The following is a 24297-nucleotide window of genomic DNA, read 5'->3' as shown; positions in this document are numbered from 1 at the left end:
GAGAGCTGCACAGACGGTCAGTGCCACTGCTTTGCACTTCCCAGCCTGAGATGCGTGTCTAGTGGTGCGGGCAGGGGCTGGGTGAAGAAGCTCGGGCTTTGGCGATCAGACCTGGGGAGAGGACTGGGGTGGGCTGTGCAGAAACAGCCTGAAGCGGTCGGAGTCTGGTGCAACCCTACCTGAGGCTGTATGAGGAGGAAGCCTGGGCCGCCTTAGAGGCCAGGCACCATTGTGTGGGCAGTGTGCAAGGGGAGGGGCAGAACCTGCCATTACAGCCTTTTCCCCTGTGCAAGCTCTCAGCAGAACACTTCTTACACTCACTGCAGGAGCTGTCTCGAGCTGCTGACTCTGCCCTCCCGGGGAGCAGAGTTGTGAGCTGCCTCTGCTCCCATGGCATGCTCCAGGGCCATGCATGAGCTGCCACTGCCACTGAGAGTCCCACGACTGGGCACCAGCTGCCACATCTGCACAGCCCGTTAAGGGGGTAATGGCCAGCAAGTGCTGAGGAAAGAGGCGATAGGCAGCCATACTAAGAACAGCCCTTGAACCAAAAATGTTAAACCCACACAAGCTACACAGGGATGCCCCCACATATAAAGAGCCTCCTAAGACCACAGTAGATAATTGTTTCTCCTAAACTCACAGAATAAGAGAAATACAAGTAAAATGAAGAAGCAGAGGAGCCACTCCCAGTTAAAAGACCAAGAGAATTCCCCTGAAAGAATAATGAAACAGACCTCTTTAGTCTAACAGACACCAATTTCAAAAAGACACTGATTTCAAAAAGATAATAAAAATATTGAAGGAATTAAGGCTATCAACAAAAATGCAGAGCACTGTAAAAAGGAACTGGAAACTATACAGAGGAACCAATAAAAATTAGAGAACTCATTTACTGAGACAAAAACTGAATTAAAGGCAATGAACAGAATAAATAATGCAGAACGAACAAGCAACCCGGAAGACAGAATAATGGAAATCACCCAATCAGGACAGCAGACAGGAGGCCAAATGAATAAAAATGAAAGCAATATAAGAGACCTATGGGATAATACAAAGCATGCCAATCTAGGCATAATAGGGAATCCAGGAGGGGGAAAAAGAGTAAAGGGGATTGGAAATGTATTTGAAGAAATTATGGCTGAAAACTTCCTAAACCTAAAGAAGGAAACATCCAGGTACAGGAAGCACAGAGGGTCCAAAACAAAGTAAACCCAAACAGACCTACACCAAGACATTTTATAATAAAAACGGCAAAAATTAGACGATTCTAAAGGCAGCAGGAGAAAAAGAGTTAATTACAAGGGAAGCCCCATAAGGCCATCAGCATTTCTCTACGGAAACGTTTCAGGCCAGAAGGGAGTGGGAAGATATATTCAAAGTCCTGAAAGGGAAAAATCTGCAACCTAGAATACTTTTGCCCAGCAAGATTATCATTTAGAATAGGAGAGAGAAAGAATTTCTGAGACAAGCAAAAACGAAGAGAATACAGCAATACTAAAACGTATCCTAAAGAAAATATTGAAATCTTCTCTAAATAGAAAGAAGAATATATAGGAAAGAGAAAATCACAATTGGAGAGAAAATCACCTATAAATAAGCCAGTACACAGATTTTTAAAAAATCAAATTTCTGTGAACGTGATGATAACCACAATGAACAGCAAAAGGATGAACATGAAGATGTAAAAGAGGACATCAAAATCATAAAATGTGGTGGAGGAGAGTCAGAAAATGTAGATTTTTTTTTTCATTTCCTAGAATGTGTTTGAGCCTCTATGACTACTAGTCTAAGGCAAGGAGATAGAAGATGGGGTTAACATACTTGAAAAACAGGGTAACCACAAATCAAAAACATATGACAGATTCACAAAAACCAAGGAGAACATAAGTATAATACAAAAGAAGAACATCAAACCACAAAAGGAAAAACAGAAAGGGACAAAGAGGAAATATAAAATCAACAGGAAACCAAGGTTAAAATGGCAATAAATATGTATCTATCAATATTTATTAGTGGACTAACTACTCCAATCAGAAGACACAGAGTGGCAGATTGGATTAAAGAAACAAGAGCTTACAATATGCTACCTAGAGGAGACCCACTTTAGGGCAAAGGACAAACACAGATTGAAAGTGAGATAGAAAAATATTTCATGCAAATGGAAATGAAAAGAAAGTGGGGGTTGCAATACTCATATCTGACAAAATATACTTTAAAACAAGCCATAAAGAAAAAGGACACTATGTAATGATAAAAGGATCAATACAAGAAGAGGATTTTACAGTCATCAACATATATGCACCTAATATAGAAGCACCCAAATACATAAAATACTAACAGACATAAAGGCAGAAATTGACAATCATACAATAATAGTAGGAGACTTCAGCACCACACTTACACCAATGGACAGGTTTTCTAGACAGAAAATCAGTAAGGCAACAGAGATCCTAAATGATACAACAGTCAGAACTAATTGATATTTTCAGTACATTACACCCCCCAAAAATAGAATACACATTCTTTTCAAATGCACATGGAACATTCTCTAGGATTGACCACATATTAGGGCACAAAACTAGCCTCAACAAATTTAAGAGTATAGAAATTATCTCAAGCATCTTTGTGACCGTAAGAGCATGAAACTAGAAATCAACCACAGAAAAATCAGAAACAATTACATGGAGACTAAACAACATACTACTAAAAAAACCAATGGGTCAACGATGAAATCTAAGAGGAAATTTAAAAATACCTTGAGACAAATGACAATGAGAACATAACCATACAAAATCTATGGGATGCAGCAAAAGCAGTTCTTAGAGGGAAGTTCATAGCGATACAGGCCTTCCTCAAAAAAAACAAGGAAAGTCTCAAACAACCTAACCTACCACTTAAAAAGAAATTAGAAATAAGAACAAACAAAACTGAAAGTCAGCAGAAGGAAGGAAATAATAAAGATCAGAGAGGAAATAGAGAATCTCAAAAATTATGTTAAAAAATCAATAACCATATGAAAACATCTGTCTAAATGTCTAAATATTTACAGAAATCCAAATTATCCATAAGGACAAAGAAGGACTTGCCTAAAGTGGAAAGACAAAAGTGGAGTCCCACAGGACAACAGTTATGACAGCACATTCTGTATATTTCATAAAAATAGAAAATATTTTGGCATGGAATGGGAAACACCTAAAAAAGAGTGCTTCCCAAAGGTTTCCTAAAGAATGTATTAGGAAAACTCATTTCCTCCAAAGCATAATAAAAGAGCAATAGTAAGTCAAAAAAAAAAAAAATCAATAAAGCCAAGAGCTGGTTTTTTGAAAGGGTAAACAAGATTGACAAACTCCTGTCCAGGCTCATCAAGAAGAAAACAGAGAACCCGAATAAGAAATGAAAAAGGAGAGATAATAACCAATACTGCAGAAATACAGAAAGCCGTAAGGGAATACTATGAACAATTATATGCCAACAAATGCTACAACCTAGAAGAAATGGACAAGTTTCTAGAAACATACAGCCCACCAAAAATGAACCAAGAAGAAATAGATAAATTTGAACAGACTGATCACTAGAGGTGAAATAGAATCTGTCATTTAAAAACTCCCTACAAACAAAAGTCCAGGACCAGATGGCTTCACAGGCGAATTCTACCAAACATGCAAAGAACTTATACTGATCCTTCTCAAACTCTTCCAAAAAAACTGAAGAGGAAGGAACACTCCCAAAGACATTTTATGAAGCCACCATCAGCCTGATACCAAAACCTGACAAAGACACCACCAAAAAAGAAAATTACAGGCCAATATCTTTGATGAATTGATGAATATAGACGCAAAAATTCTCAACAAAATATTAGCTAACAGAATCCAACAACACATTAAAAAGATCATGTACCATAACCACATGGGAGTCATCCCAAGTTCACAAGAATGGTTCAACATATGCAAATCAGTCAATGTGATACACCACATAAACAAAAGACAAAAACCCACAATCATCTCAATAGATGCAGAAAAAGCATTTGACAACATTCAATATCCATTCATGATAAAAACTCTCACCAAAGTGGGTATAGAGGGAATATATCTCAACATAATAAAACCTATTTATGACAGACCCACAGCCAGTATAATACTCAACAGTGAAAAGTTGAAAGCCTTCCCACTAAAATCTGGAACAAAACAAGGATGCCTACTCTCACCACTTCTCTTCAACATAATATTTCAAGTCCTAGCCACAGCAATCAGACAAGAAAAAGAAAAGGTATCCAGACTGGAAGAGAAGAGGTAAAACTGTCACTCTTCGCACATGACACGATTCTCTCTCTATACAAAGAACCGTAAAGACTCCACACAAAAACTATTGGAATAAATGAATTCAGCAAGGTAGCAGGATACAAGATTAACATACAGAAATCGGTTGCATTTCTTTACGCTAACTATGAAATATCAGAAAGGGAATATAAAAAACTATACCTTCCAAAATCTCACCCCCCAAAATAAAATACTTATAGGAATAAACCTGACTAAGGAGGTGAAAGACTTATATGCTGAGGACTATAAAACAATAAAGTAAACTGAAGATGATTCAAAGAAATGGAAAGATATCCAATGCTCTTGGAGGAATGAATATTGTTAAAATGGCCATACTACCCAAAGCAATCTACAGATTTAATGTGATCCCTATCATACTACCCATGACATTTTTCACAGAACTAGAACAAATAATCCTAAAACTTATATGGAATCATAAAAGACTCAGAATTGCCAAAGCAATGATGATGAAAAAGAACAAAGCAGGAGGCATAACCCTCCCAGAGTTCAGACAATACTACAAAGCTGCAGTAATCCAAACAGCATAGTATTGGCACAAAAACAGCCATATGGATCAATGGAACAGAGTAAAGACCCCAGAGATTAACTCACACCGCTATGGTCAATTAATCTTAAAGAAAGAAAGAATATACAGTGGGAAAAAGTCTTTTCAGCAGTGTTGGGAAAGTTGGACAGCCGCGTGTAAGTCAGTGAAGTTAGAACACACTCACCATACACAAAAATAAACTACAAATGGCTTAAAGACTTAGACATAAGACTTGACCCCATAAAATTCCTAGAAAAGAATATAGGCAAAACATTCTCTGACATAAATCGTACCACTGTTTTCTTAGGTCAGTCTCCCAAGGCAACAGAAATAAAAACAAAAATAGACAAATGGGACCTAATCAAACTTACAGGCTTTTGCACAGGAAGCCATAAACAAAACGAAAAGACAGCCTACAGAATGGGAGAGAATATTTGCAAATGATGCCACTGGCAAGGGCTTAATTTCCAAAATACAAACAGCTCATACAACTCAACAACAGAAAAACAACCCAATCGAAAAACGTGCAGAAGACCTAAAGAGACATTTCTCCAAAGAAGAAATACAAATGGCCAATAGGCATGTGAAAAGATGCTCAACATCGCTAATTACTAGAGAAATGCAAATCAAAACTGCAACAAGGTACCAACTCACACTGGTCAGAATGGCCATCATTAAAAACTCTAGAAACAAATGCTGGAGAGGATGTGGAGAAAAGGGAACCCTACTACACTATTGGTGGAAATGTAAGTTGGTACAGCCACTATGGAAAACAGTATTCCATTCCTCAGAAAACTAAAAACAGAATTACCACATGATCCAACAGTCCCACTCCTGGGCATATATCCAGACAAAACTCTAATCCAAAAAGATACATGCAGCCCTATGTTCATAGCAGCACTATTCACAACAGCCAAGACATGGAAACAATCTAAATGTCCAGTGACAGATGAATGGATAAAGAAGATGCGGTACATATATAGAATGGAATACTACTCAGTCATAAGAGAACGAAATAATGGCCATTTGCAGCAACGTGGATGGACCTAGAGATTACCATACTAAGTGAAGTCAGAGAAAGACAAATACCACATGATATCACTAATAATGTAGAATCTAAAATATGACAAAATGAACCTATCTACAAAACAGAAACAGACTCATGGACATAGAGAACAGACTTGGGGTTGCCAAGGGGGAGGGGGTTGGGGGAGGGACAGTGGGAGGCTGGGGTTAGCAGGTGTAAGCTATTATATGTGGAATGGATAAACAACGTCCTACCATACAGCACAGAGAACTATACGCAGTATCCTATGATAAACCATAATGGAAAAGAATATAAAAAAGAGTGTAGGGCTTCCCTGGTGGCGCAGTGGTTGAGAGTCCGCCTACCGATGCAGGGGACACAGGTTCGTGCCCCGGTCCGGGAAGATCCCACATGCCGTGGAGCAGCTGGGCCCATGAGCCATGGCCGCTGAGCCTGTGCGTCCGGAGCCTGTGCTCCACAATGGGAGAGGCCACAACAGTAAGAGGCCCGCGTACTGCAAAAAAAAAAAAAAGATGTGTGTGTATATATATATATATATGTGTATGTATGTATAACTGAATCACTTTGCTGTACAGCAGAAATTAACACAACATTGTAATTCAACTATACTTCAGTTAAAAAAACAAAGAACTCAATTCCTTCTGTAAAAAAGGGGCAATAGCCTCACCAAGTCAGTGCTTAATATACTACTGATGGGATATAAGATGATTTTAGTGGCATGGGGGTGTATCAGGATATATGAGGTTATGCTGACTTGGCTAAACTGCAGTAACAAATTTCCCCCAAATGTTTGGTTTCAACAAAGGTTTAGTTGCTTGTGATACTGTGAATATTTTCATTTTAACAGTTTAGTGTGTATTAAAACCACTAGCTTTTCATTTATAGGAGTGAAGTCTTTTTAGTTAAGTTCCTGGATAGGGTCCTGGAATGGAAAAAGGACACTAGGTAATGACTAAGGAAATATGAATGAACTGTGGACTTTAGTTAATAATAACGTGTCTACTGGCCCATTAATTTTGACAAATGTACCATACTAATGCAAGGTGTTAGTAACAGGGAAGCTCGGCAGGAAGGGTAGTACGGGAACTCTCTACCACCTATCTCCTCACTTTTTCTATAAATCTAAAACTTATAGACACTCTTCAATAAGGGGTGCTGGGAAAACTGGACAGCTGCATGTAAAAGAATGAAATTAGAACATTTTTGTGTGTATGGTTTTAGAAAAACTGTAATGGATTAAAGACCTAAACGTTAAGACCTGAAACCATGAAACTCCTAGAAGAAAACACAGGCAGAACACACTTTGACATAAATCGTGCAATATTTTTTGGAGCTGTCTCCTAAGGCAAAGGAAACAAAAGCAAAAATAAACAAATGGGACCCAATTAAACTTAAAAGCTTTTGCACAGCAAAGGAAACCATAGACAAAACAACAAAAAGACAACCTACTGAATGGGAGAAAGTACTTGCAAGTGATATGACCAATAAGGGGTTAATATCCAAAATGTATAAAAAGCTCATACAACTCAACATCAAAAAAAAATCTGATTAAAAAATGGTCAGAAAACCTAAATAGACATTTTTCCAATGTCTATTTGGAAATGTCTGATACAGAAGATACAGATAGTTAACAGGCACATGAAGAGATGCTCAACATCGCTAGTCATCAGAGAATGCAAATCAAAACCACAATGAAATATCACCTCACACCTGTCAGAATGGCTGTCATCACCACAAATAACAAATGTTGGTGAGAACATGGAGAAAAGGGAACCCTTGTGCACTGTTGGTGGGAATGTATACTGGGGAAGCCACTATGGAAGACAGTATGGTGTTTACTCAAAAGACTAAAAATAGAACTACCATATGATCCAGCAATTCTACTCCTGGGTATATATCTGAAGAAAAGGAAAACACTAATTTGAAAGATACATGCACCCCAATGTTCGCAGCAGCATTATTCATAATAGCCAAGATGTGGAAACAACCTAAGTATCCATCAACAGATGAATGGATAAAGAAGATGTGGTACATATATACACAATGGAATACTACTCAGCCGTAAAAGGTAATGAAATTTTGCCATTTGCAACAAGGATGCACTTGGATTCTGATTCACTTTGTTATAAAGCAGAAACTAACACACCATTGTAAAGCAATTGTACTCCAATAAAGATGTTAAAAAAAAAAAAGACGCACTTGGAGGGTATCGTGCTTAGTGAAATAAGTCAGAGAAAGGCAAATGCTGTATATCACATGTGGAATCTAAAAAATAAACTAGTGAATATAACAAAGAACAACATGCTCTCATATATAGAGAACAAATTAGTGGTTACCAGTGGGAGGGGAAGGGGGGTAGGGGCAAGGCTAGGGTAGGGGATTAAGAGGTATAAACTACTATGTATAAAATAAATAAGCTACAAGGATATATTGTACAGCACAGGGAATATAGCCAATATTTTATAAATGGAGTATAACCTTTAAAAATTGTGTATCACTGTGTTGTACACCTAAAACATACATTATACATCAACTATACATGTTAATAAAAAGACTTAAGAGAAAAAATTCTAAAAAATAAAGTCTTTTTAATTAAAAGAGGATTTAAAGAAAAATATTAAGTACTAGCTTTCTCCTCAGCTGACATGTGGATATGGCAAACACTGTAAGATGCTAAGTGACTGAAGCTGGGAAAAATGTGGTCATGGATCTCATGTCATCCACACCAGGCACCTCACTGTTACTCTTCACAAAACCCAAGGGGCAGGCAGGACTGCAACTACAGTCCCTGACTGACACATGAGGACACAGACCTTGGAACTTGGAATCAGGTGGGAACAAGCTGGATGGACAAGATGGCCCTGGTCTCATGTCTCGTTCAGTGGAAGCAGTGGTGCCTCGCAGGGGCAGAGTGGTGAGAGGCCTACATCCAGCACTCAGGAACCCTAGCACATACCCAGACCAAGGAAAGTACCCCGAAAAGTGCCTTCTTTAAAATAGAGAACTTTATTTTGGTTGCTGAGATTTTCATAAGCACTTGGTTCACAGAAAAGTCATTCGTTACAAAATAATAAAAGGCAGCATTTTGTACAGCGACTCACACTGGGGCCATAGGTAAGTGCAAAGGACAGCGCTGGGGATGGGAGGGGCCCACGCTCTTGTGCCCGAAGTCCTCAGGGGGTAGCCAGTGCTCCTGGCTCCCTCTAGCCCAACCTACTCCACCCGGGAGAGCAGCACCGGGGGCCTGGCAGAACCAGCCTGGGAAGCCATCTGTGAGGTGCACGACAGTGACCCTACCAGGCTGGTGAGGCCCCACATGAAGGGCCGGGTGGGTGGCAGGCTGAACCAGGCCTGCGTCGGGCCCCTTTCCTAGAGCAGTGGGTCTGAGCCTGCCTGGCTCTGGAACCTTAACACATTCACAGTTGGGTTCAGCACAGCCCTTTGGGAGCCAGCCTTCCTCTCCTCACTCAGGCTGCTAACCCTACCCCCGGGCTGGGGACTGGGGACACAGGTGGTGACCCTAATGGAGCTAGCTTACAGGCAGGTCAGTGGGACAGGGATGGGCCCGGGTAACTCCTAAGCAAGGCAGAATATACCCTGTGGGGGCAGAGAAAGGGCAGAGGAGGCTCAGAGAGGGCAGAGCACTGCCATCCAGGTGGCAGTGTCAAGCCTGGAAGAATGGGTGGGACCTAGGCATGTGTAGCTGGCGAGGAGGGTGCACCCAGAAGAGGGGAAAGCGTGAGCCAAGGCACAGAGTGGGAAACCTTGGTAGGGTCAGTAAAGGCAGGTGGTCATCCATGAGAATGTGGACACAGACGAGGGCCCTAGGCACCTCGGTCTCCGCCAGTCTTGCGCCCAGGAGGGGCAGCTGGTTTGGGTGTGCTTGTGGGATTCGAATCCTCTCTGTGCAGCAAGCGCTGAACCAATGTCCTCCTGAATCTGGGAGCAACCTGAAGGTAGAGCAGTCAGGTGCATCTCTGCACCACCCAGCCCAGCACGCGCCTGCACACCTAAGCCACTTGAAGGAAGCCTTCTCCACATGCCCCTTCCTGTTTTCAGCATGTCCCTGTCATTCCTGGGGCAGCCTTTCAAGAGGGGCTCCTTATCCCAAGCCCCTTCCTCCCTCACAGGTCCATGTCCAAGAGAACTGTGTCCTTAAGGAAACCAAACCCAACTCCGCCAGCCTCCCCAGGCAGCAGGGTGGGTGTGGCAGTGTCCCCGGAGGGTCAAAAGTGAGGTCTAGGAAAGGGGAAAATCTGGGGCTCTTTCCATCTCACTAGAATCACTTCTCTCCCTTAGAAGTAAATCCGTTCTTCCCTGAGAAGATTCTGGGTTTGGCGTATATAAAACGCAGTTCCCTGTAACTCAAACAGAAAACCCTGACCAACGTTTTCGTTATCGATTTCCCCAACTTTTCATAATCTCTATAAGACCTCAAGGGACTAGAAACCCACCAACTTCGGTTCCCCTTTTCTCCTTGAAAAATAATTCCAGGGAATTCCCTGGCGGTCCAGCGGTTAGGACACTGCACCTTCACTGCTGAGGGCCTGGGTTCAATCCCTGGTCGGGGAACTAAGATCCCATAAGCCACATGGCGCGGCCAAAAAAACCAACCCATCAACAAACAAAAAATCCAAGTTCTTTCCTGCTGAGGGTTGTGGAGCCAAAGGGTTTTGAAGGTACCTTGTTCTTAGTCCCCAGAAGACTTGGGAGCTTGTTTTTCAGGGCGGTGATAAGGAGACCAGGAGCCTTCACAAGCACTAATTCTTCCATCCCAAAGGCCACAACCTCTCAGCTTGGCTGGGCAGGGCCTGAGCCTGAGAGCAGGGTATGTGCTTCCTTCTCGGAGTCTGAGGACAGCCCCCAGCTGCCCCACTCCGTGGCTCTCCATTCTTACAGGATGGTGCAGAAGATGCTGCGTTTGCTGTGGTAACCACCTTCCACGTGGGCTGTGATCCTGGTTGCCATGGCTGTCACCTTCTGCCCACTGTGGGCAGCAGAGGGGCCTCGGAGAGAGTTTTCAAGGTGAGGCCGTGCTGGTGGGTTCGCCAGGCACCACGTGTCAGACCTGGAGGTGCAAAATGAGAGTGAACCCTTTGGGAGTCTACAGCATCTGCTGAATGCCCTGCACAAACTTACCTTTGGCTTTGTTTAAATCTGGGTATAGGTTGCATCTCCCTAGTTACGTGATAGCAAAAGGAGGTGGAACATGGGCACAACTAATTCTAGTTCTAGCTCTACCTTCAGATTTACATGTAACCTTGGATAGGTTCCCTCTTGTCCTCTATTTCCCCATCTTTAAACAAGGATCTAGATAAGACCAGTGGCTTGCTTGTGTTTCTTTCATTCCCCCAGCCCCATTTTTTTCCCCACCTGTATGACTGTAAATGTCACGCAAGCTTTATTCACAGTCACCAAAAAATTAGAAACCACCTAAATATGCTTCAGCTGATAAACAGATAAACCGTGTGGTACGTCCATACAATAGAACACCACTCAGCGACAAAAAGAATGAATGACAGATGCCACAGGTGAATCTGGGATACACTGGGCTAAGTGTCAAGAAGCCAGACTCAAAAGACTGCACACTGTGTTGTTTCTTTTACATGACATTCTGGAAAGTGCAGATCTATAGGGGACAGAAGTTGGTGGATTTCCAGTCCCTCGAGCTCTTGTGGAGATTACGAAGGGTTGGGGAAAATCAAATTGTAGTGATGTTTTGATTAGGGCTTTCTGTCCTAAGTTACAAGGAACCTGTCCTGAGTTACAAGGGATCGCCTCTTACACACATTAAATCCTAAATTGCTTAAGCCAGCAACATTGGCTTTTACGTATTTTTATGATAATAATGTTACGAGTGGGACTGTAATTAAAGGTATGGGTAGAGTCAGAGGCTGGCTACTGTGGGGTGAGTAAAGGCCTGGGGCTATGTTCAAAGATCTGCAAGCATTTGCATTTGGCAGCAGAGTGAGCTCCTGAGAAGAAGTGATGAAAAGAGAGGAAATTAGGAGCGGACAGTGCACAGGAGACAATGCCAGGCCTACAGGTCTGGGCTGTACCCTGTACCCTGGGGTCTCCAAAGCTGGAGAAGGAAGTGGACCCCAGGGAGTCTACAATGTGATCTGCTGGGATTTGGGAAGACAATATTAGAATTTCTACTATATCATACTTTATAAGTTATGACTATATAAATATACATACTGAGGGGGTTTCCTCAAAAAATATTTGTTACTGAGAAAGTGTATAATAAAAAAACAGAGTAGAGATCATTACTATAGAAAAAGAGGCTCCATCCAGGGTTTCTGACCATGCATGTGACGTGGCCAGAGCTGATTTAGAAAGATTACTCTGGCAGGATGCAGAGGACAGCCTGCAGGTCGGGGGTAGCCCAAGCGCAGGGGGACCAGGCAGGAAGCTGCTGCAACAAGACAGAAGGATTAACAGTGCAGGACTGATACCAACAACAATGGTATCAATAATAATTACTAATTATTATTTTTGCAACCAGTATGGCAAAGTATCAACCAACCAGAACAGAGTCCATCCATAAACAACTGAAACAGCGGTAATGGGAACAGGGGCCATGGGTCAGGATGAGGGGTGCTGACCCGAACAAGGGTGGCAGCAGTTGGGAAGAGGAGGTGCCAGGTACAAGAACATTTTAGAAACAGAATCAAGAGAACCTGGTAGCTGACTGAACTTCAGTGTCAGGGAGAAGGAGAGGCAGAGGTTTTGCTGCTGGAACAGAATGGATGGTGATGTCATCAAAATGAGGAACAGGGAAGGACAAGGGTTTGGGGAAGGTGAGTGTGAAGCAACTGTACACTGAAGCAGAAATACCAGAAACAAGGGGCAACAGCAGCCACAGCAATGAACACTTGTGTGATACCTCAGATATGCTGCTAGGTCACATGATCCTATTTAAACTGGTGCTACAAAGCAGACATTATTAACTAGATTTTACTAAGGCTCAGAGATGTTGAGTAACTTGCCCAAGGTCACACAGCCAGTAACTGGCAGAGGTGAGATTTGAAACCACATACCCCTGACTGTTTTAAAGCTTATTCCCTCCTAGGGAGTCACGCTCAGGTCCTCAGCCCAGGCCTGACACAAAACCCAAGCACAGGCCTTTACCTGACCAGAGCCGAAAGCTAGCAGGACTAGGGAGCAAGGGCAGCTGCAGTCTCTGAGCCTGGCTTCCCCAGTGACCTCACTGTGGTTCTAGAAGATTGGTTTAGGCAACCCCATGCACTTACTTTTTCTTGAAGACCAAGAACTTGTTGTTCTGCATGATGCATTCTTGGTTGTTTGAGATCTGCTGAAAGATGGTCTTGTTGGTCTTGCCCTGGAAGACGGTGTTCTCCTGCAGCAGAGCCTTGGCACGGCCCTGCACGGCAATGCCGTAGGCCCGGAATGAATGGATCCGGTTCTTTATTACCTGGGAGAGGCAGCCAGAGCTTGTCACACCTCAGGGACTCCTAGACTGGTAGGGGAGCCAGGTAAGTGAATCACCAGTTATAAAACTGAGGGGTAAGAGCATGCTAGGTAGGTCAGCATTGAGCCATGCGAGCTCAGGGAAAGGCTATCGAGACCAGCCCAGAGAGAACCAGGAAAGGCTTTCTGGAGGAGGTGATGGGTAAGCGGTAGGAGTTTATCAGGTAGAGAGCAGAGGAGAGTTGTTCCAGGAAGAAGGAACAATGTGCAAAGACCCAGCAGATGGGGTGTGAGCCACTGGCGACCCAACTGAGGTAACAGCGAGCCCTCCTCCCCTCCTCTGCTCCCACAGTGCCCGGATGCAAAGCCAAGGGATTCCTTACTCCTTGCTGAAGTCACTGACTCATGAAGTCACAAAGCCGAAAAGAGGCTTTGCGACTGTAACTTCACAAGGGCAGGGATTGGGTTTGTCTGGCTCAACACTGAAACCCTAGCACCCAGCTCAGTGCTTTGCGTAAAAACGGAGCTCGGGGCTCAAGGTCCTGTGGGGAAGAAACACAGGCGAAGGAACAGACACAGAGCACTGTGGGAAGTGCCCTGTGAAGGGTGGGCATAAGCACCTTAGAAGTACAAAAAAAGGGCACCTCAAACAGCCTGGGGGGTCAGAAACGGCTTCCAGAAGAAAGGGAGAGCCAAGCTGTAGGACTTGGTAGGTAGGAAAAGGGGAGAGAAGGCTACTCCGGGTATACAGGGAACAGTGGGTGCCAAGGCCCCGAGGCAAGACTTCTCTCCATTAAGCATATACTGCATACCGGGTCCTGTGCGAGATTATTCTGTTAGGAGAAGAGAGCTAAAATAGCCCTGATCTTGAACTGAAGACCATGAAGATACCTCGGGTGGCACCCCGGCCCCAGCTTCCTGCCAGTACCCCCTGTTCATCCTTCAGGGCCCAGTTCCTGCGTCCCCTCTTGCGTGAAGTCCCCCTGCATCTCCCAGGCTGGGTTTTGGCAGCACCCTTGCAGAGTGCTGAGGGTTTAAGGTTCTGCTTCTCAGCAGAGAGGGCACGAGGGCTCTCCTAGGGCCATGCCCTGCATGGGCACACACATCACACACATACATACCTTCGTGTCGGACGTGGGCAGCAGCTGCAGCCCGCTACCCCGGTTGCCAATGATGTCGTTTTCAATGACAGTGCTGTCACCCTTGGTGATGATGCCATGGCCTCTGTTGTCATAGATACCATTGCCTCGGAACTCCACTTTGCACTGGGCCTCCACCTTGACCCCACTCTGGTGATTGCAGGAGATGCTGTTGTTGGCCACACGGGTGAGCTGGCTGCTCTGGGCCACAGTGATGCCTCTGTCCCCATTAGCATGGATCACGTTGGTGATGACATGCAGCAACTCACTACTCTGGACATAGAGTCCTGAAGCTGTGGGTAGAGGGGTTGGGAGCAGAGAAAACACAGGGTGGTCCCAGAGTCACTGCTGACAATACCACTAGGAAAAGCCTTCCCAGAACTGTGCACCCAGGAGAGGGGGAGGGGGAGGAGAGGTCGCAACATGTAGAACCAGCCTTTGGTGGTTGCATCTTCCAAGCTGGATGACAGAGCAGGAGGAAACCCAGGACCAGCAAGGAAACTCTGTTCCTTCTGCACCAAGTCCTCATTGAAGTGGCCAGGGAAACATGATGTGACGAGATTCCTTAGGCTCAGCTGGTCATCTGGCCCAGGCTCTCGTCCTGTGCTGGCATGCCTCCTCCAGCAGCCTCATCCTACCCCCATCTGCACCACCTGTGACAGGAGGCTCACTACCTGCTCAAGGCTGCCCACTCCACCTCTAGACAGATCCACCTGCTAGAAAGTTGTTGTTTGTTTTGCTTTCCATTCTGAGCTAGAATCTGCCTCCCTACTATTCTGGGAAATTTTCTTATTTCTTAAGAAGTAAGAAATTTCTTAGTGACACTATGTGTTTGTAGAAAAAAGCACAAAATCAGCAGGCTTAGAGCCGTGTGGGGAGAGGCAGCATGGCATGTGGACCCGGGGTGAGCAGGAGTTCTCCCCAGTGGTAAGAGGCACCGGCAGCACCAGGAGGAGGCTGTGGGAGGATGCCGACTGCGGGGTCACATGGGAGCATTCTGAGCTGTGAGCTTGCAACCCCGAACCTTTTGGTGCCAACTGCCTGTTGCTTCTCCTGGCTTGGTTGAGAACAGCAAAATTAAATCAAGTATTTGTGGATTTATGTGGCTTTGCTTGTCCTACTGGACAGCATGGCCACGTAGAGGAAACCCTGAACTGGGAGGGGACAGAACTCATTTTCCGGATAAGTGGGCTGGGGCCATTGGCTACCCATCTCCCTGCCTCTGCCACTCCCAGGGGGATGAGCTTACTAGGGCCCAGGGACCTCTTTATAACAAGCTTTCCTCCATCAGCCCCCCAGAGTAATTCTGATAATCAGCCAGGTTTGGGAGCTGTGGAGTTGGATGAAATTCACAATAATTTTTTTTCCAATTCAATAAACATCAAACACCTACTGTCATTTTTTAAATCAAGTTTAAGATAACATGGATTTTAAATACTCTTATTTTCTGTGTTCTCTAAGAAAGAAAAACCACTGCCAATTAAACCATGATATGCCATCAACTGTAAGGTGCATCTCATCAGATGTTAAAATGTGAAAACTGTGTCTCAGAACTGATTGGAAACGTGTCTGCCAGGTGTGGGACTGGTACTGAGGGGAGGGGGCACCAACAGGAGTGGGATTCAGTTCCTTGCCTCAAGTTCACAGCCTTTCAGAGTGGATGAAACAGCCACAGAAACAAATACAATCCCAGGCCCCCTAACAAGTGCCACTGGGGCTGGGGGAGAGCACAGGTCAGAGGAGAGAAGAACAGAGGGTGAGGGCGAATTTGCAGTGGGCTCTGAGGTTCGAGTTATTTGGGACGTGTGGATGGGAGAAAGGGAATTTCAGGCAAGAGAAACAGCAAGAGAAAGGCAGGGTGGGGTGGGTGGGAACAGAAAAGAATGGATTCAAGTCAAGGGCAGTGAAGTCCAGGGGGCTGGGGTACTGGGTAAGTGGCTGAAGGAAGTGGCTGATGAGGCTAGAAGGGCCTTAGGGCAGGCAGAGCACGGGAGGCTCTGGAGCAGGGGCTGTAGGGAGGGGCACTCACCTCCGTTGTGATTAACAGTGTTAGACTCGACCAGAGCTGTGGCGATGGGCCGGCGCAGCAGGTCGTCATCCTTCTCCAGCTCCGTCTCCCAGAGGGTGGCGTCCCCGTCCTCTCCGAAGTTCTCCTGGGCCACATGGCCTCCAGGGGACTCCCCGGAGCCATCCTTCTGGCTGAACACTGCCACTCCATACACGCCATTGTAGCTGACGTGGTTGCTGGTGATGTGGGGTAGGCTAGACGACATCATCCACACACCACAGCCCTTATTAGCTGGGACAGTGAAAGGAGCTGGTCACTGAGGCCGAGTGACAGGCGAGGCAGCACCCAGTGCCTCCCCGAGAGGGGAAGCAGGAAAGGTGCTGGCCTGGAGACAGAGTCCCTGATTTGCAAATGGCCTCGGACAAGTCACTTTACGGCCTGGCTGCAGGCTTCTTCATACAAGAGGGGTAGTAACAGGTCAATCTCACAACGGCAATCATTCCATGGGGTATAATAGTGCTCTGGGAACTGTCAAGGCCCCACTTCCAGATGAGAAGCACACAAGCCCATGGTGACAGTGCCAAAGGGGCCCTCAGAGCTCATCCAGCCCAACTCCTCCCTGCACAGAGATGGAGGTGGCCTCAGTTTGAGTTCCAGCCCTACCACTTCCTAGCTGTGTGACACTGAGCAGGTTATTGAACCTCTCTGTGCCTCAGCTTCCTCACCTTTAAAATGGGGTTACAGGAATTCCCTGGAGGTCCAGTGGTTAGGACTCCAACACTTCCACTGCAGGGGGCATGGGTTCAATCCCTGGTTGGTGAACTAAGATCACGTAAGCCACACAGTGTGGCCAAAAAATTAATTATAAAATAAAATAAAATGGGTTTAATAACTGTACCTACCTCAGAAGGTAGTCATGAGGATTAAATGTGCTAATGCATATAAAGGGCTTGGCAAGAGTCCAGAGCCTGAATGTAGGTTAGTATAATAATTATTATTATTAGAGATGCAGTCCAGAAAGATGGAAGCTTTGCCCAAAATCACAGAATGAGTGAGAACACTTTTCCTTCTACGATTACCCTATTTCTCCCATTATATTTTTAGTTCTCTGGATCAAAAGAAAGGATAAGAGAAGTTAGACGTCCATGTGTGAGAAATTAAATGGCCCTGGCCTTATGCAAGATCCACTCCTGCCTTCTGCTGTTTTAAGTGGGGGATAACGCTCTCTGCTTTGGGGTCAAGTGACCATGGGGTCAATCTGCATTAGAAGGTGATTTATGAGAGCCTCGTGCCTTCTATGTGGGTAAGTGTAGGGTCTATGTGGCTGTGACCTGAGATGGATGCTATTCTTTAAGATGAGATCTCTGAGGCCCAGGGAAAGGCAGCAACTTTCTCAGGACCCACAGGCTGGAGATGGAACCTGGGCTGCCTGTCTCCAGGCTGGGCTGGGTCCCAAACCCCTCACCCAGGAATGTGCCCTCACCGTAGATGGTGTTTCCTTCTAGCAGGCCTTTGCCTTCATCCCCGACAACAACACCATCGGAATAGCCAAAGCAGATGAGGTTGCTCCTGAGGATGGGGACCCCTCCTCGGCGGATGTCCACACCTCCCCACTGATTCTCTCGGATGACATTTTCTATGGGAAGAGGCAGAAAAGAGGGTCAAGAGTCACCTACAGTGCTGGCAACGAGGACTTGGACAGCTGATAGAAAGGCAAGTCTGGACAAAGATGCCTAGGCCTTCCCGTCAGCAGTCAGCACCCCGAATCTTGTCTGGTGTTTGACTTTCTAGGGACTTGTCTACTGTCTGCTTTCCTCAAGGGCAACGTTCATGTCTGTCTTGTGGTCTCCTACCTCCCCAGCATCCACTGTACCCAGCGGCCTGGACGACTGATGACTAAGAACAGACTGGCTTTAGAGTCCCTGGACCAAGGCCAGGCAGGACTGTTCTGTCCTGGGGGGCTGTCCTTGGGAGGGCTGAAGCAGAATCCAGCCATTCCCCCACATGCCTGGGAAGGCGCTAGCCTGTCCTTCTCAGCCTCAGCTCTGGACTGACCACAGCCTTCCTCTCCTCTCCCCTCCACCATGTCTCTGGGAGTGAGCGGGCTGAAGAGCCACAAGTTAGAAGGGGTGTCCTGGGACACTGCTGCCCCAGCATGGTGGCAGGGCAGACTCTCAGTCTCCTGCAACAGGACTGCAATGGCTCATGAGACCTTGTGTGGCTGGCCCCTCCCTGCCTGCCTCTGGGACCCCATCTCATACTCCTTGCCCCTTGCTCACCACACTGCAGTCAAATGAGCAACCTCTGTGCTCCTCAGGCATGCAAAGTCTATCCCCACAGGTAGCCCCGTGTGGAATCCTCGTTCTTTTCCTGGGCTCCTTCCCATCATCCAGCTTCTGGCTTACATGTCACCTTCTCAGAGAGGCCTGCCCTGACCATACAATACTAAATACCCACACAGTTCCTCTATCACCTTATTTTAATTATCTGTAAAGCACTTATCACCCTCAGATATGACTTTCCCTGGGGAAAAAAATGCTTTTGTTTTTTTCCCCTCCTAAAATGTCAGTTCTTGACAGCAGAAATCATGTTTTGTTCACTGCTGTATCCCCAGCTCCCGCATACAGCGTGTACTCAAAAAACGTCCGATAAATGAAGGAAGGCTGGATCCAGTCAGGGGGATTCACTGGCCCAATATTTACTGAATCTCCTTAATGTCCTAGGTATGGCTACGCTCTGTGCTGAGGCTACACTGACGTACCAGACAGACTTGATCCTTGCCTTATAGGATACAACAAAAGAGACTGACATTAAACAGATCACAAGAAATTAAGTAAAATGTCCTGCAGAGCAGGCCTACTGGGTAGAGTGAGTGTAGATGTATAATGGGAGGTCAGGGCAGACTTCCCCCAGGAAGTGACACTTAGGCTGAGACTCAAAGAATGAGCAGGAATTGGCCAGGCAGAGGGGAAATGGGGATGGACTGCCAGAGCAGGCACAAGCCCGTAAAAGCCAAGAGGAGGGATTCAGACAGTTTGTGTGGCATGAATGTTTCTGACAGTGTTATGTCAGAAACGGCCATCCATTCAGATCGTGTAAGCACCAGGCCTGGCAAAGAGCAGACGCTCTCTCCCTGCCTGATAAGCATGGCCAGTGCATGGAGCCGGCATCCCCAAGTGCTACCCACTATCAAGGAGGCCAGTGTGTCAAGGTGAAGGACTGGGTGGGTGGGAAGCCTGGGACCTTGGCTTGGCTGTAGTCACTGGGGGCTTCAGCTCCAGGCAGTCCCACCCCTACCTGTGATGAGGCCTCTGCCATTCTCATTCACAGCTATGCCGGCTGCACTGCCCTTGAAAATGTGGTTCCGGCTAGAATGGAAGGAGAAGACAAAAGGTGAGACCAGACCAATGTCATGTATCAAAGACAAAGCCCATCCAAGGTGCCTGCCTTCTTTTGTGGGCTTCCCAGATGGCTCAGGTCCACAGGGGCATGAAGCACCTCCTCAAGCCCCAGAAGCCAGGCAGTTAGCAACCTTCAGTTACCACTGACCCCAAATAACCTACAACTATGCCACAGAAGCACATATCATTATATCCATGTCTCTGAAGCCTCTCTGGACTGTTATCCACATATAAACACCATTATTTTATTTTATTTTTTATTGACGTACCGTTGCTGCACCATATTATCTAAGTTGCAGGTGTACAATATAGTGATTCATGATTTTTAAAGGTTACACTCCATTTATAGATATTATAAAGTATTGGCTATATTCCCTGTGTTACACAATATACCCTTGTAGCTTATTTTATACCTAATAGTTTGTACCTCTTACTCCCCCACCTCTATATTGCCCCTCCCCGCTCCCCACTGGTAACCAGTAGCTTGTTCTCTGCGTCTGTGAGTCTGCCTCTTTTTTGTTATATTCACTAGTTTGTTGCATTTTTTTAGATTCCACATATAAGTGATACCATACAGTATTTGTCTTTCTCTATTTCACTTAGCATAATGCCCTCCAAGTCCATCCATGTTGCTGCAAATGCAAAATTTCATTCTTTTTTATGGCTGAGTAGTATTCCACTGTGTTTATGTGCCACATCTTCTTTATCCACTCCTCTGTTGATGGACACTTAGGCTGCTTCCATATCTTGGCTATTGTTAATGATGCTACTATGAACACTGGAGTGCATGTATCTTTTTGAATTAGTGTTTTTGTTTTCGGATATATACCTAGGAGTGGAATTGCTGGGTCATATGGTAGTTCTATCTTTAGTTTTTGGAGAAACCTCCATACTGTTTTCCACAGTGGCTGCCCCAATTTACATTCCACCAACAGTGTACAAGGGTTCCCTTTTTTCCACATTCTTGCCAATACTTGTTATTCGTATAAACACCATTTTAAACAAATGTCATCACGGTGCATGATCACAGGTAAAGTCTTGGTAGTGTCAAGAATTCCTAGGAGGCTGTGTTAAGCTTGTCTGGAAGTGATTTATGTCCCTGAATCAGATTCTGACTGTAACAAGCCTAGTGTCTTCTGTTTGTATCCAGCAGCTACTCTTCAGCTTATTTTCTGTTAACTCAGTTGCCTATCCACTGAATGAAAACAAAATAATGACATGCCTTATAAGAAGAAAACCAGATTTTAAAAAGAGGGTTTTAAGAACATCAGACAACACATATGTGAAACCCCATGGGCTGGGCTACACACAGCCCTACTACCATGGCAAGGCCTCGTGAATATGTTCCTTAGAACCAGACACCCGAGCACGTTAAAGGACATGCATTTCTCTCCAGTCTCTCTACCTTGGTTTCTTGCCTGTAAATACAGAGCCAGTCACACCCAGACCCTAGCAGAACTGGGTTATTCCTGGAGCATACACATTTGCTGTTTGTTACTTTTACTACCAGGAATGCTGTGTTCTCCTTCCCTACTGGAGGGGCACCGGCCCCCTCTCTTAGGAGGTACCCTCCTACTTCCTACCATGCATGCAGTGGAAGGATTTAGATCCAAATATTCACCTGGCTCTTCAGAGCCTAACATAGGGCCTGGCTCCTCACAGAACCCCAGTGATTAGCAGTTGGCTGATAAATCTTCCCATCTCCTAGGGCAGGGTCCAAATGGTTTACTTCCTTCGGGGGAAGTCAAATGCCAACTGCATCTACATTATGTGTTTGGAGTAGAACAAGGTTAAAAACATCCTTATGTTTTTATTCAGACAGATCTGAAGTATCTGCTTTGATGTGATTACAATTTAATCAGCTGATGGTTACTGTGGGCTTCTAGAATTCAGGGTCAGATGTAGTCCCTGGGCAAGGCACGCCTCATCCATATTTCTGAGAGCTGTGCCATAGCAGCAAATGCATGAGTGGTATACTTTTAATACAAATCTCACTCACCTTCAGAAAGGATCCATGGCCACTTGGAGAAACATGTATGTGTGTGTACACAGGGTGGGCAGAACAAAGATAAAAGAGGTATCAGAAAACAGTAGGAAAAGGGGACAGATCGCTGTTCCAAGAACCAAGGATGGGATATTAACGACAGATGAGCCAGTCTGAGTCCTGTGCTTCCTTGCAGCCAAGGCAAAAAAAGAGAAACACCATAGGTTATATAACTCACCGGCAAAAAAATACGCTGTGGTTTGCCTTATCTAGGCCACTTCAGGGATCTCGAAATTCATTCTGTATCCTCCCACAGATCCCTATCCGCCATCACAGAGAAACATAAAGGAAAAAAGCACAACCTATTCTCTCAAAGCGACTGTTTTAAAAACCCAAGACACTGATCTCGTTGTAATATTCCTTGCTCAAAACCCTTCAACAGTTCACCAGCACCCGCAAGTTCTGGGTGTATGGCTGATATAACAAATTACCACAAACTGAGTGGCTTAGAACAACACAAATTCATTATCTTCCAGTTTAGGAGGCCAGAAGTCCAAACTGGATCTGATGGGGCTAAATCAAGGTGCCAGCAGACCTGTATTCCTTCTGGAGGCTCTAGGGAAGAATCCATTTATTGTCTTTACCAGCTTCTAGAGGCTGCCCATATTTCCTGGCCTGTGGCCTCATCACTCTGACCTCTGCTTCTGTTGATGCATTTCCTTCTGACTCTGACTCTCCTGCTTCCCTCTTCTAAGGACCCTTGTGATGACACTGGGCCCACCTGCATAACCCAGGATACTCTCCCCATCTTAACGTACTTAGTCACATCTGCAAAGTCTCTTCTGCCTTGTAAGACAGCATATGCACAGGTTCCAAGCATTAGGAAATGGATACATCTGGAGCGCCATTATTCTACCCACCACACTTGGTATTCGAGGTCCTCCGTGCTCCAGCATCAACCCCACTTTGTAGGCTGATCATCTACTCAGCCCCCCGGGCATCACATGCCCAGACATACCACCACATTTTTTACACCATTTTCCCTGGACATACCCCAAATTTCACTGCCCCAGGCCCAGAATGCCTTTTCTATGGCCATAAAATCCACCTCATCCTTCAAGCACAACTCAAATGTCAGTGCCCCACGTGCCCTGCCCTGACTTGCTCAGCTGAAATTGTGGCTGGGCTCCTTCTGCACCTGCATGAAGACCTATAAAGCATATGCTTTGGTGAGTCTTCCCTCACGGCTCCCGTCCCCAGAATGAGACTGCATGCTCCACGGAGGAGAGACTATTTGTACACACTTTTTATACTGCCGTCCCTTTACATGGAATAAACCCTCAAATGTGTGTTAAATGAATGACATGCAAACCCATACTCTTATCTTAAGGCAATAATGCAAAAGATGGAAAAAGAGCTCTGTGATCACTAATTGTTTTTAGTAAGCTGTCTATAATAGCGAAAAAATAGAGGCCTAGCAGTAATAGGTCCCGCAAGCCATGCGGCGTGGCCAAAAAAAAAAAAAAAAAAAAAATCCAGAGGAACAGTAATAGGACTGGTTCAAAAATGAGGGAATATCAAAACAATGGAACAGTTCTGAAACTGTCCAAAGTGATAAATACAAAGGTTCTGCAAAAGCATGGAAAAGTACACATGGAATAATGCAGGGAAAAACTCTCAGAATACATTTGCTGAACATTAATGCCAGTGATTTTTGTAAACTGCAGATGTAACTGTGTGGGTCTTCTACTCCAAATCTTAACGTTCAAGCTGCAGTGACCAAAGGATCCAAGATTATCAGGGACAGTCCCAATTTAAGATGTTTTATACTAACGTCACAACTTGTGTCAGACCTTTTCTCAAGCGCCAGTGGGCCGTGTGCTACCCCTGAATCTGCTGCGCTCTGCTGCTTTACTCAAGCTGCTTCCTTTACTAGGAATGTCCACTCCCCATCTCCATGAGAGTCCAAAAGCTCTACCTGTATTTCAAAGTCTAACTCCAATGCCACCTCCCAAATGAGGCCTCCCACAGCCCCCTAGTCAGAATGATTCCCCCTCTCTTGGTACCACTTTGATAGTATTTATCACAGTCTGCGCCATATGACAGATGGGAAGGCAAATCCACGGCCCCTCCCACCTACAGCTTACACCACTGATTGATCACAGCATGCTTTCATGCTGAGGTCAGATGTAGCCTCCAGATCTTAATATAGCATCCCAGGTAGCCAAAATAACTGACCAGAGTTGTCAGGTGAGTTGAAATCTCTATGTCATTCCCATCTTAGCATTATTTCTGAGCACACATGTCCTCCAGACTAAAGTAAGCTCCTAGGGAGCGGAGTCTGCCCTTGTTTACCTTTGTTATCATTATTAGAAGTTAGAAGTCCACCTAGTTAACTGGAAGGAAACACAGACACA

General features: G+C 45.2%; 1 protein-coding gene across 10 annotated transcripts in view; it reads right to left on the bottom strand.

Moving 5' to 3' along the window:
• The window catches only part of FBXO10 (F-box protein 10), an 81208-nt gene that overhangs the window by 5669 nt on the left and 51242 nt on the right, over positions 1 to 24297 (bottom strand). For 4 of the 10 annotated variants that reach the window (XM_070045720.1, XM_030884277.2, XM_060300736.1 and 1 more), the window contains 6 exons: positions 19793 to 19863; positions 17979 to 18131; positions 16517 to 16786; positions 14470 to 14780; positions 13171 to 13352; positions 8929 to 10982 (listed from right to left, as the gene is read on the bottom strand). In XM_070045720.1, coding sequence (XP_069901821.1) covers positions 10808 to 10982; positions 13171 to 13352; positions 14470 to 14780; positions 16517 to 16786; positions 17979 to 18131; positions 19793 to 19863 — 1162 coding nt within the window. In that variant the 3' untranslated portion in view covers positions 8929 to 10807. Of the gene's footprint in view, positions 1 to 6305; positions 6408 to 8928; positions 10983 to 12187; positions 12333 to 13170; positions 13398 to 14469; positions 14781 to 16516; positions 16787 to 17978; positions 18132 to 19792; positions 19864 to 24297 lie in introns of those variants that run through there. The other 6 variants (XR_009564285.1, XR_009564283.1, XR_009564287.1 and 3 more) reach the window with 5 other exon arrangements.

This window comes from Globicephala melas, chromosome 6 (assembly GCF_963455315.2).
Source record: "Globicephala melas chromosome 6, mGloMel1.2, whole genome shotgun sequence".
Classification (NCBI taxonomy): domain Eukaryota; kingdom Metazoa; phylum Chordata; class Mammalia; order Artiodactyla; family Delphinidae; genus Globicephala; species Globicephala melas.
The sequence above is the reverse complement of the archived record's forward strand: the minus strand, read 5'-3'. Positions and strand labels throughout refer to the sequence as shown.